The sequence below is a fragment of the Grammomys surdaster genome, unplaced genomic scaffold (genome assembly GCF_004785775.1).
Source record: "Grammomys surdaster isolate TR1022 unplaced genomic scaffold, NIH_TR_1.0 125621, whole genome shotgun sequence".
Taxonomy (NCBI): Eukaryota; Metazoa; Chordata; class Mammalia; order Rodentia; family Muridae; genus Grammomys; species Grammomys surdaster.
The window spans coordinates 1,328,059-1,341,165 of record NW_021620462.1 but is presented as its reverse complement, the minus strand read 5'-3'; the positions used below and the strand labels follow the sequence as shown (position 1 = coordinate 1,341,165).

General features: G+C 49.3%; 1 protein-coding gene across 2 annotated transcripts in view; it reads right to left on the bottom strand.

Moving 5' to 3' along the window:
• Pitpnm3 (PITPNM family member 3) overlaps positions 1-13,107 on the bottom strand; it is an 87,282-nt gene that overhangs the window by 32,448 nt on the left and 41,727 nt on the right. For both annotated transcript variants that reach the window (XM_028787257.1, XM_028787258.1), the window contains one exon: positions 10,604-10,651. In XM_028787257.1, the coding sequence (XP_028643090.1) occupies positions 10,604-10,651 (48 nt within the window). The remainder of the gene's footprint in view (positions 1-10,603; positions 10,652-13,107) is intronic.

Here is a 13,107-nt window from a genome sequence, read left to right as displayed (position 1 = left end):
TACACCCTACAGATCCATCCCAAAGGTCCGTACCACAGCCCTACTCCAGAGATCTACACTGCAGGTCACTTGGTAAATATACACTGTAGTTCACACCACAGATGCACAGCGAAGATCCACGACACAGATCTACACCTCAGATTCACGATGCAGATGCAGTTACAGATGTATGCTCAGCCATCTTTGAGCCAAGGGAGTACAGGGCAGGACGACAGCATGTCATGGTGGATTGAGTATCTCCAGCTTGTGCCTACTTGGGAAGTGTTTACAGCTGTCTACAGTGGCCTGTGCTGGCCTGCAGGCCGGGAGCTCGCCTTCACCCAGGTTATGCAAGCAGGTTATGCAATAGCCACTTGGTAGGGATGCTGGAATGGAATTTTCACCCAGGGTTAGGAGAATCTAGAAACTGAGATTCCTCCTGTGTCTCATTAACCTTCTCAAAGTCAAAATCAAATTGTACCCACCTGACTTTGCTTAGCTAACAGGTAGAGGTCTTCAGTGAACCAGTGGCTTTAAAGAGAAACTATCCTGATAAAAGCTTGACCCTTGACCCTTACTAGGGTCTGGGCCCTAGTAAGACCCTCTTAAGAACATACTGTTGGTCACTCTAAATGAGCATGGGAACATCTTAGAGAAATAACTCAGCTAAGGAAACCCTTGTCAGGGCCAGAAAACCACCATCTTGAACCAAGGCTGGTGAGATGGCCAGAAGGGTGTGACAACCCCAATCTGGTGTCCCCACTGAGCCCTCCGTACTGAACATAGGTCCCTTCCCCTGTGTCTTAAGTGCCCAGTCATCACCCTGTGTGTAGGGTAATCTTCATGTTTTTCTGAACATCTCACAGAGACAACCGAGACTCAGAAGGGTTAAGGAAACCTTTCTCTAAATGGAAGTAGAAGGCTTGAATGTAGAATGTTCCCCCATTGGCTTGAGTTTGTCTCCAGCTGTTTGGGGGAGGTTGTGGACCTGGGGTCTAGGTGGCAGATATCAGCCTCTAAGGTCATGGCCTTCGTGGCCAGGCCTTCTACACATGAACTGAAACCAAGTCAAATAACAACAACAAGAAGAAGAAGAAAGTCATTTTCTCCTGTAAGTTCCTGACAGATATTTTGTCCCAGTAATGAAGAAAGGTAACTGATACACACAAGGATTTGAACCCAGGCCTCAGGTCAGGCCTGGGATTGTTCTTTCTAAAATAAGGAAGTGAATAGAAAGGGATGATCTCTTCAGTCTTCAAATGCCTCCTCCTCCACAGTCCTGTCCTCTCATAAAGAACCAAGGCTGAGAGGGAGGGCAGGCAGTCCCTGTCATTGAGTACTGGAGCCTGCTGGGACAGTAGGGCTTGACTATTCCCTGTGTAGTCATCCTGGGTTTGCCTACCAGGAAGTCCACACTCTCACAATAGAATGCAGCCACCTCATCCAGCCCCAAACCCCCTTCAGTCATCCTTTCCAATCTCAGTGGCTCCCAGCCAAGGGACAGGAAATGACTCCCACCCACAAAAAGATGCTGAGAACCCTAAAGTTTACTGGGATCACCCATAATCCCTTGTTTGTGTTTCTTGGATAAGCCACTATCAATATCCTGCGAGAGAACAGGTTTTCTTTATTCCTTGCTGTGAGAGTAAAAACCAATACAACCTCTCTGGAGGGTCATCTGATAGTGTCATTAAAACTACAAAATGCCCATGACCCAGCAAGGCCAAGGCCAAGTCCATGTGATGGACATGTTGCAGGCACCCAATCAACCACAGCCATGCTGTTTACAATACTGAGTGGTGAGAGGCAACCTATAGGGAACAGGCTAAATAAAGTGCATCACAGAGATCTAGCACACACTCAAGGCCAAGGTCAATTAACCTGAGCGTTGTAGATGTTTGGAGACAGGAAGAGAATTGTGGTATATTATCCACAGAAGGCAAGAGGGAAAATGCACGCGGAGTGCTCCCATCTGTGTGGGGTATATATAAAAATATATATGGAAGTGAATATTTATGGATATGTTCATGTTTGCAGAGTCTGGAGTGGGACATGAGACACTCGTCATCCTCTCCACGTCTGGGAAGAAGGGCTGGGTGAGCTGAGCCGGGCATGGAGCGGGAAGAGGGAGGTACGTGCGTCATCATTCATGCCTTTTGAGACTTTTACCTTGTTCATGCACGGCCTACTCAAAAAAACAGATCAAAACTAAGAATATTTTCAAAGTGCATGTAACAAGGTGATTTTTTTTTCCTTTCTGAGATCTGACTTTATATTTTCCGCCTGCTCCAACTCCTTGCCTCGAGGTTTGTGGCAAAGCTCCCTGGCTCTTGTTTTTCCTTTGTTACGGGGAGAAGAGGATTTGAAAACACGAGACAACCTTTCAAGTTGAAAAAAAAAAAAAAGGTTCCCACTTCACCACTCTAGCTGAGGGGAGGACAGAGGCCAAGCCCTTCACAATCCCATGAGGGAGGGGAACTCACAAGGCCTGGCTACCTTGGGTCCTGGGAATCCACAGGGAGCTGTAGATGGAGTGGGAGGCTAGGGAGTGAGTTAAAGGTCACTATCCACTCCAGTGTGGGCACAGGAGCCTGCCCATATGTGCACAGCACAGGGCTGCACACACCAACCAGCGTGGGGTGAGATATAGAGTCTCGGGAACGGTGACAGGAAAATTAGGGAAGACAGCTGTGCACTCACAGAGAGGGATCCTTCATCTGCTCAGCCAGGTGGGAACCCAAAGTCAAAGTCACACTGGCTTTCAGAAAAACAGAATGCAGTTCCTACACATCAAATCAGTGGTCTGCATTGAGTGGTTTCCATTGACCCCTCCTGCTGGCTACACACCCTTGGCCCTGTCCCTGAAGACCTGGAGGCTCCATGGCTTCTGGTAAAGTTGAGCCATGGGAGACACTATGGGGAAACTGGGAAGAGGAAGGCTCCCCCTATGCCATACACCCCATGAAGCTGCAGCCAAAGGTGCCATCTTGGCTGGCTGTGCATCGGGTCCCTTGCATGCTCTCCTCCTGCCATGTGGTTTATGAGCCTTCCCTCTGCAGGATCTCTGATTGCAGGCTACATTCTACAGCTCTGGGAGCCTCCAGCTCTGAGAGCTCACCTCCAGGCAAACCTTTGCTCTGGCTTCACAGTTCTTTGACAGCCATAGTCTGTCCACAGCCTCCACTCTACCTCTACCCGTGTTTCCTCTTTCCAAACTCAGCCATTTCTGTCTTTCAGTTAACAAATATCCCCTTTTCCCTCTCACCACAGGGTCCTTGCCCCTCCACTTTCTGAGCTGGACTTTTTATACTGCCCGTGTATACAAATTTCTTATAGAAACAGCCATTTTCTTTCCTCCTTGAGGTGGGGGTGTCTCATACTCCCCCACAGCACACACACACACACACACACACAGCAGCAGCAGCAGCAGCAGCAGCAGCAGCAGCAGCAGCATAACTCTCTTTCCTGGGACAAATCTTACAATTGTCTTTAATTTGTTTTTAATTTTTGTTTTATGTGTATAGGTGTTCGGCCTGCATGTGTGTCTGTGTACTACTGCATGTCTGGTGCCTGGGCTGTGGAGACCACAAGAGGGTTCTGGATGCCCTGGGTTAGAGATGGTTGTTAGCTGCCGTGTGAGTTCTGAAAATTGAACCTGGGTCCTCTGGAAGAGAAGCCAGTCCTCTTAACTGCTGATCCAACTCTGTAGCCCAAAACTCCTTTCAATTGGGGTGTGTGTGTGTGTGTGTGTGTATGCTCACATGCACAAGCAGGCAATATCAGCACTCATGTGTCGTGGCACACATGTGGGGAACAGAAGACAACTTGTGGGAACTGATTCTCTCCTACAGTGTTCGTTCTAGGAATAAAATTTAGGTTGTCAGCCTTGGCAGCAAGCACCATTATCTGCTGAGCCATCTCTTCAGCCCACAATTGTAATTTTATAGTTATTTGAGGACTCTCTCCTCCAGCTCCCAGACTATAAAACCCTTAGGAGATAGACTGTGTTCATTTGGCTCTGCTCTGTTTTATCCCCAGAGACTACCACAGCCCTGGATAATAAAGGTATTCATTAAATATTCTTCAACAAACAAGCCAACAGACTAATGATTTGCTCCCATTCTGCACCAGAAGCGTCAGAACTGCGCACAACCACTGCACAGCAGAGATGCTGGGCAGAGAGAACTGCATCTGTTCGCACAGCACATGCTAGCCAGCGCACTGCCACATGCTAGTGCACACAACCACAGGGGTAGGGGGAGCAAATTCACGCACGAGCACAAAGGAAGGAAGCATGCCAGGCCCAAACATACGCACACATGCAAGAAAAAAGTGCTCCTGAGGCGGACGTCTGCCACCCTGAGCTCATTAAAGCCGGCTAAATATAGCCTGTCTGCAGCTGTGCTCAGCAAGCTGCCCACACAGGCCAGGAAAAGATAGCAGTTACCAGGCGGAGGAGGGGAAGGCCAGATGTGGGAAGGGGGCTTTGTACACCATGCCTGGGGGGGGGGCATCCCAAATAGACTATGATCTGAGGGCTTGTGGGAAAGGGGGCCTAGGCAATGGGGTACGACTCAACCTTGTCCAGTGGAGAGGGTGAGGTCAAGCTGCCCTCAAGATCTGAACTGAGGATCCAAGTTCAGACTAGAGCCAGAGCCTGGAGTCTGGACTCAGGCCCTGGATATGTCAGGCTCTGACCGAAGATAGAGTATAAATGGAGACACAGAGTCAGTCTGAGGCCAGAAAACTGGAGCTTAGCACTGGTCACTGCCAGGTTCTGGTCCAGGAACTAGAGGAAGTTAGAGGAAACACCACACTCTGATCTAAAAACATGGCTCTGGAGAGCTGTCCCACCGCCCCGGCCCTTGGGAAAACCAGTTGACAGCCAGCATATGTCAAGTTCCTGTTGTAAGCCATGTGGGCTAGGCCCGACCCTGAGAGCCACAGTAGAGAAACTTTTTTGAGGTAGAGGAAGCTCTGCATGTCCCTTTCCTATGAACAGTCTGGACCCAAAGAGACTGAGGGTGGGGTTGTGGGGTTAGGGGTTGACAGGTGGTGATGAGACTTCCTTCAAATAGTAGCTGTGCGACAGAATGGACGGAGCACTCCCCCAGATACCCAGGGCGCCCGGGAAGGAGAAGCTGCAGGAAAGGAGGGAACCTGGATCCAAATTGGCCAGGCATGGATAACCTCTGAGCTTGGCAGAGTGGAGCGGGCAGAATGCCTGCCTTCCTCAGAAGTCAGTGGCTCCTGCCCATCTTTGTTTTCACCTTGTGAGACTGAAATCATGGTGTCAGCCCTTCCACGCTCCAGATTTAATGGGTATCAGAGGGCAAAGCCTGGGCAGTTTCCACCACAAGAAGCTACTGAGTCGTGGGTGCTTCCTTAGAAGAAGTAACAAAATACTCAAGGGAGCAAATATGGAGACAAAGTGTGGGACAGAAACTGAAGGAGGGGCCATCTGGAGACCATTCCACCTGGGTATCCATCTCATGTGCAGTTACCAAAGGTAGACACTGATGTGGATGTCAGGAAGTGCATTCTGGCAGGAGCCTGATATAGCTGTTTCCTTAGAGGTCTGCCAGAATCTGACATATTCAGAGGCGGATGCTCACAGCTAACCATTGATCTGATCAAGGGGTTCCCAATGGAGGAGTTAGAGAGAAGACTGAAGGAGCTGAAAGGGTTTGTGGCCCCATGAGGAGAGCAACAATACCAACCAACTAGAGCTCCCAGGGTCTAAACCACCAGCCTGGTAGCACTTAGGGAGGGACCCATGGCTCCAGCTGTATATGTAGGGGAGGATGGTCCTGTCAGGTATAGGTAGGAAACGAGATCCTTGGTCCTATGAAGGCTGGACACCGAGTGTGGGGGAATTTGAGGGTGGGGAGGTGGGAGTGGGGGAGTAGGTGGGGGCACATCCTCATAGAAGCAGGAGGAGGAGGGGGGATGGTATAGGGGGTTCCTGGGTGTGGGGGGGATGGGGTAAGAGGATAACATCTGAAATATAAATATAATATCCAATAAAAAAAAGAAGCTACTGAGTCAGAGGGACAGGGGAGGCCTTTGGAGACACTCGTGTGGGGTGTGAGTAGAGGCAGTGGACTCCCCACCCTATAGACAATGCAGAAAGTCCATGGCAAGGACAGGACAACTCTCTACATGTGGCATGACATCCAGTCTCTGCAGCTATGGAGGAGGAAGTGAGGGGCAGGTCCCCAGGGACCTGCCTCCTTCCTAGTGTCTGCCAGGAAGGAGGATGCATCTGTTCTTCCACTGGGATGCTGGGATGGGTGGGATCTCAGGCTTCTCCATTGTCCTGTGAGAAGCACGTGCTACCAGAGATCATTCTCTAGAAAGGACAAGGGTTTGCATGTACTCACACAATTAACATTCAAACCACCACAGCGAGACACACTGATGGAAGGGGACAGGACAGACGGGGACAGGAAGCACTGGGCAGCAAGTGAGAGAGACAGGCAGGGTTAGAAGGGCCAGATTTCCTACAAAGACCTCCCTGCCACTCCTAAGGACAGGAGTGGGAGACACTGGAGCCATGGAGGCCAACGTGGGAAGCCAGGGTAAGTTAGGCAAGAGAGAGCTAGGCTTCCTTTAGATGAGGGATGGGGGCCAAGAGATGGAGGTGAGCATGGGTTCTGCTGGAGGCGATATGCTGCCCTGGGGGCCAATTTGGCAAGGTGGTGGTGGTGGTGAGATGGTGGGGGTGATGTCTAGAAGGAGCCCAGATTTGGACTTCGGATTTATGGAGAATGATATTTTTCTTTCTGAAGGGAAGAGCAAAGCAGTGAGCTTTGGTCTCTAAGGACCCAAAGGATCAGGGGAAGGCTCACTCAGGCACATGAGAAATATCTGAAAATGTCCCTGTTATCACCAGGCAGTGAAAGGCAGAAACACAAAGAGATATGGACAAAGGAAACCAGGGAACAAAGAAGCAGCAGAAGAAACACCCAGAATAACAGACCCACAGGGACTCCATGTGCCAACAGAAGAAAGGGCTGGGCCCCAGTCCTGGTCATGACTGCAAGGCAAGCTGGAAGAAATGGCCTAGGCCCCCTGCTCCCCAGTCCACTTCCCCACCCTGTCCTCACACCTGAGCATTCCCCAGTTTCTTCCCACCTGGTTCTAAATAGCACAAGTGGTCTTGGGCTTCCAGGCCATCTGTCCAGTAGCAGACAAATGAAGGACTGTGTGGAAGTCACCGAGGATCAGGGAGTCCTGAGCACACAAATCCCAGAGCTACTAGACATAAGACTGGGTAACCTCCTGCTCGTTAGTTAGCTTTTTATCATTGCGATCAAATGCCAAAGAAAAACAATGTAAAGGTGTAAGGGTTTACTGTGATGTGGTAGAAGATGGCAGAAAGACGTGAAGTCACAAAGTTGTTTACCTCAAGGTGGCTAGGAAGTAAAGGCAGAACAAAGAGCTCGAGACAATATATAACCCCCGAGAAAATGACTCCAGTAATTGCTGCTACCTCCCAGTGACAACATCAAATTATGAATCTATCACTTCTCAGTGGTTTGACCCTTCAAGCCTTCTTCTTGTGATCCCATGGCCAGGGGGCGGGGTAGGGCAGGGGGTACCTCGTATCTCAACCATAACAGGGGGGAACACTGTTTCCATGGCAAGCCAGGCAGCCGTAGGATGAGCAGAGAGTCAATGCAACTGAGCTCTACCAGATGCACCCTCACATCTGGCCCAGAGGTTCCAGGCTTATACAAATGCAAGGTATAATTGAGAACTCTAAGACCCTTTCTGTGTTTACATTATACAGCCTCTAATACCCTCAGCCGACCTAGAAAGCAGGGAGTTCGGCCATCTTTCCAAATATAACACATAGACCTTCTCCCTTTAAAGCCCAGACATCACAGCGCCACTCCCTGGTGGCAGGGATCTGATTCCTCAACCAGACTAATATCTTATTTTCAGAGTTTTAAAATACCCACTGGAAAAACACATTCTAAACATAAGCCATGGGTATCGCCTTTTTAAATTCAAGTCACTAATGTTTATTTTGCCCATTTAGGATTTAAAAATAAACAAACACATTACCACCAATTACCACCACCACTTCATAAAAGAAAAATGATTTTAATGTCTGAAATTGTAGGCAGGACATAATTATAGAATTATGTGAAAAGCATTACTCTCAGCTAAAGACTTTTGCCATCATAGAAAAGGAGGTTATAGTGTGAGTTTTTCTCCCTTCCAAACATACTGGGTTTCAACTTGGGTAGGATAAGCCCAGGCAACCTCCAAGACTCAGATTTTATGGCTCTAAAATTCTTCTTAACATCAACTGATATTTTTTCCTTCATAAAAAATATCCTCAAGGAGCAGGATACAATAACCACTTTCAGCAATATAATTTTGACCAAAATCTATAACCACGAAATAAAAAAAGACTTTGCTGCCATTGAAATGCAATTTTTTCCCCAGGGAGGCTCAGGAGACACTAAGCATTCTGTCAATTCAATTGTGTATGTGGGAACTGCGAGGAAAGGAGCTGTGACCCGCCTCTGGGTGACAAAGGCTGTTTCAGGTGGCTACCTTTCATCTTCACGCTATTGCTAAAGGCCTCACAGCAGCAAGTCATAATGGTACATGCCTGTGCTCCTGGCACTTAGGAAGCTGAGACATAAGGATTGTCAAAAGTTTGAGGCCAGCTTGGGCTACACAGTGAGACTCTGTCTCTAAAATAAACCTTTAAAAAAAGAAAAGAAATCCCAGCACAGCTAATCCAGGCTCTTCCCACCCTCTGTGTTTTTTGTTTTTTGGGTTTTTTTTTTTTTGCCACCCTCCATGTGTGTTGTCGTTGTTGTTGTTTGGTTTGGGTTAGGTTTGTTTGTTTGTTTGTTTGTTTGTTTAACTTCTTGGCAGTTCAATATATTGGAAACTTCCTGGTCAGTGAGATGCTGGCAAACCTACATGGGCTAATTCAAACAGAGACCAAACTTGCCCATGAATACGCCTTTCAAAACCAGCCAGCCACAGCCCAATCCACACCCAGATACCTATTGTAGCTAACACTCACCCACCAAGCCTGTCTTCCTCTACCCTGAGGGAATCAGGCCAGGTGCCAGGTAACTAGGGACCAACAGAGTGAAAACCCTGCCATTATTCAAACCACCAGTCCCAAGCTGTTCCCCTGCCCTCCTTCGCCAAAGACCTTCCACCCAAAACACATGCACAGCTGCTGCCAGGGTCAGAGCCCCTCTCCCTCCCTGCTTCCAAGTGTAATGGCTCAGCTTTTGCAAATTCTGTAACCAATTCTTTTCATTAATGGCCTGAGTCTCTGTGTCACCACTTTGTCACCTCTAAAAATTAAGAACCTGCAGGCACAAATTTGTCTGCACCTCTTCCCTGGCACCCTGTCCTTTCTCTTTGTCTGTACCCTGGAGGTCGAGCGTGACAGAGGAACTCATGTTCACCAGCCCTTCTGAGCAGTAATGCCTTTGTCTGTGCATTGTGACACTGGGCACCAGGGAAGCTGTGCTGAAGGCCTAGACCACAGCATTGTTGTGGATGCTGGTCTTTGAACATTCTCCACAGAAGCTCAGCAGAGGAGGGGAGAGCTTGAAAGAAGGCTTCAAGTTGGGGCCTGGGGAGTTAGGAAGCAAAATGGGTTGAGCCTCCCCAAAGCTATAGCCACAAGCAGGAAATGAGGGGAGTTCTGAGCCCTTGCCCCAAACCTAGCCTCATATGGAAGTCAACATTTCCCATAGTAAAGACAAGACTTGGCACAGGTGCTGCCCACCAAGTCCACTTGGTGTGTTCACAGGACATGTGGCCAGCATGCTGGCATGACCTTAGTAGATCCAATCCCATACCCATCTTTCTAAGAAAACTGGCAGAAGTCAAGAGAGGCTGACGTGACACAGGAAACCCCAAAGTCAATCCCAGAAGCCTGGATGCAGAGCCAACCATCCTGGGAGGGACTATGAGGACTAGCATGTGCAGGGCTGTGCGATGACTCAGTGGTGGGGCGCTTGCCATGCAAGCCTGAACCCAGAACCCATGATGGAAGGTGAGAACCAACTCCCGAGAGATGTCCTCTGACCTCTCGCTTGTCCACACTCTCACATACAATGACAATATTTGGAAAGTAAAGCATATATTTAAAAGGAACCATGCTCTGTAACACATCCTTGAATGATCTCATTTCCTCTGATCTTGGGCAGCACAGGGCCAGCCATAACTGCTAGAAGTTGGCATCCAAATGTCAATGCCCAGAAAGACTCAAGAAGGCTGCCTTCCCAGCCCTCTACCCCCTAGATTCTCCATCTTGTGAAGAGGACAGTCACCAAACTTTCAGTGGTCCTGCCTACTCTTCCCCATCCCATAGCAGGGTCATCAGTCTCATGCCCTAGCTCTAGCTGTGACACCAGAACTTCCCAGCATAGATGGCCTAGAAACCTGGGGTCTCAGGAGAGCTGCCTGAACCCATGCTGAGTGGACCTGGGCTTTCTGTTTCCACCCAGGAATAAGATGGGAAAGATCCTTCCACCCTTGGAGCTCTAAGCCTCAGAGGGGACTAGGCCCAGGGCCACTATTCATCCAATGGAAGGAAAGGCAAGGCCTCTGTACGGCGAGTATAACTCACGCTGCTTCTCCTGTAAGATGCTGGATGTGCACGCTGTGGCGCCTTCTCCTGTGGAAACAAAAAGGACATGAGCAGCTGGGTCACTGCTCTGCTGCACCTACGCTGCACTCCCCTGAGGAGCTGCTGGCAGTTGCCACTACCCTCCTGAGCTGACACACTACCCAGGTGACAGACACACTACCCAGGTTTCCCACCCTGCCCTACCTACCTCAGAGTTAGTGTTTGGCCTTTGTGTATGACCCAGCCCTGAGCCCCCACATGACGCTGTTGCTGAGTGCTGGCTAGCTCCTTGGTTATGCCCTTGACCTTAGTTTTCCCAAGGTTATCTTTGCTGGCTCCTCTCCTCTCCTAACTTATAAAGCAGCTGCTAGATGCTGCCCCCTTTCCCATCACACTGTCCTATAAGAGTCCAAGTACTCACTGCACAAGGACCCTCTGAGCAAGGTACTGGTGCAGCCCTCGATTCTAGAAGTCTGTGGCACAGAGGCTATGTAATTGGGTCCCATTGACACAGCAAGTGAAAGACAGTAGGTGTCTATCCATCCAGTACAGCTGGGCGCTGTGTTTAGACAACAGTAGTTAAACCTCTTTCCAACCAGACTTCTCTGTTTGTGATCTGTGCATCCTGCTGCCTATAGCTTCTGTGGAAACTTCCCAGACACTTCACATTCTCCATGACTAGGAATTCCCAAGTAATTTTGAGTTGCTCCCTACCCCACCCCCAAAAATGCATCTGAAGCAACACTGGTTCTCTAAGCAAGTGCCTGAGCACTGTGGGACACCCCCCTGCAGGATCTGCCTCCCCCACAGGACTCCAGGGCAGTGCTTTCCAGGAAATGCCTCTTTCTTCACAGCCAGTCCTCTAGGGCCTGCTGTGACTCCTTTTCCAAATGTGTCTGACTCTATATTTGTGATCCAAGACACCATCCTCAGAGCCCCTGTTTCCACATCCCTCTGCCTGTCACACCCTCCTCCATGTTTCATGTCACCTGGATCCAAGTCTCTGCTTCCCTCCTCCTCAGAAGGGTCTATGAAGGGAAAGAGCATCCAGCTGGGGTCTGAGGCTAGGACTTGGTTCACACCAACCCTCTGTGTGACCCAACGTACCTCCCTTTTCCTTTCTGGACTTCTTTCCTATAAAATACTATGGACTCAGTGCTGTCTTGAGACCCTTTGGATACTGAAAGCTGGATGGATAGACACCTACTGTCTTTCACTTGCTGTGTCAATGGGACCCAATTACATAGCCTCTGTGCCACAGACTTCTAGAATCGAGGGCTGCACCGGTACCTTGCTCAGAGGGTCCTTGTGCAGTGAGTACTTGGTGATCTTAGAACACAGGCAGGCAGCTAACCAACAGATTCATGAGGATCACCCTTCTTCTTGTTGTTGTTTATATTTGACACAGGGTCTCACTATGTAGCCCTGTCTAGCCTGGAACTCTATGCAGACCAGGCTGGCCTTGGACTCAGATCTGCCTGCACTTCGCCTTCCTCATGCTGAGATCAAAGGTGTGTGCCATTGTGCCCAGTTTACCCTTAGTGTTTTATTTACTGATTTACTTGTGACAACTAGCTCATGATCTTGTCTCTTGTCCTTATCATGACACAGGTAGAGCCAGATGGACAGAGCCAATGGCTAACGGGGGGGGGGGGGGCGTTCACAGTACTCCCTAGACCCAGTGCTACAATACTTATTGGACACAGGACAGAGTTTGTGTCCTATAAGAGTCCAGTTGGAGAAGAAATGTCTGGGCTTCCATGGAGTGACTGTCACCCAGCATGACGAGGTGGCCACAAACTGCGTCAGAGGAATGAGAGTAACTGTAACCCAGATGCAAACAGAAACCAAGGAAGACCCAGCATCAGACACTAATGTCAGGCACCACTCTTCTATATCACCTAAGGCCACAGAGTGTAGGTGTATCTGGGTGAAGTCACTTTCCCTAACACAGAAATGAGGTCACACATTCCAAACACACATTCTGTTCCCCACTCATGGTGCCAAGGGCTGTGGGTGACACAGAGAGGAAAAGCAAAGTGTGTACAAGGGCAAGAAAAACCTCTGCGTGGAGCACGGTGCTGATGCAGTCAGCCATGATGGATGGGGAGCAGGGGACCATTTTCAGCTGAAGCCCCTGGAAGCCTTCAGCAAAGGAAGAGAAAAAGACCGGGTGCTTCAAGTGGTCAGCAAACATCATGCCCAAGGCATGCCAAGTCCAGGGGAGACAGGATGCGGAGGCGGTGACCCTGGGCAGGAAGCCCATTTATATGAATATAATAAGTAAGAAAGCCAAGCTTTGGTGCAAAAACGACTCTCAATATCTCCACATCCGAAGCTCCTGCTGCTTGCTTCTATTGCACCCAGGAACCAGCAACATAGTTAGCTGGGTTCTAGGCAAAGGGAGCAGCAATGGCTGTGCCAGAAAGCAAGAAGAGCACCAAAGGTGCTGACTTCACTCTGGAGACTCTCAACCTCCACCCCTTGGCTCAGAACACACATAT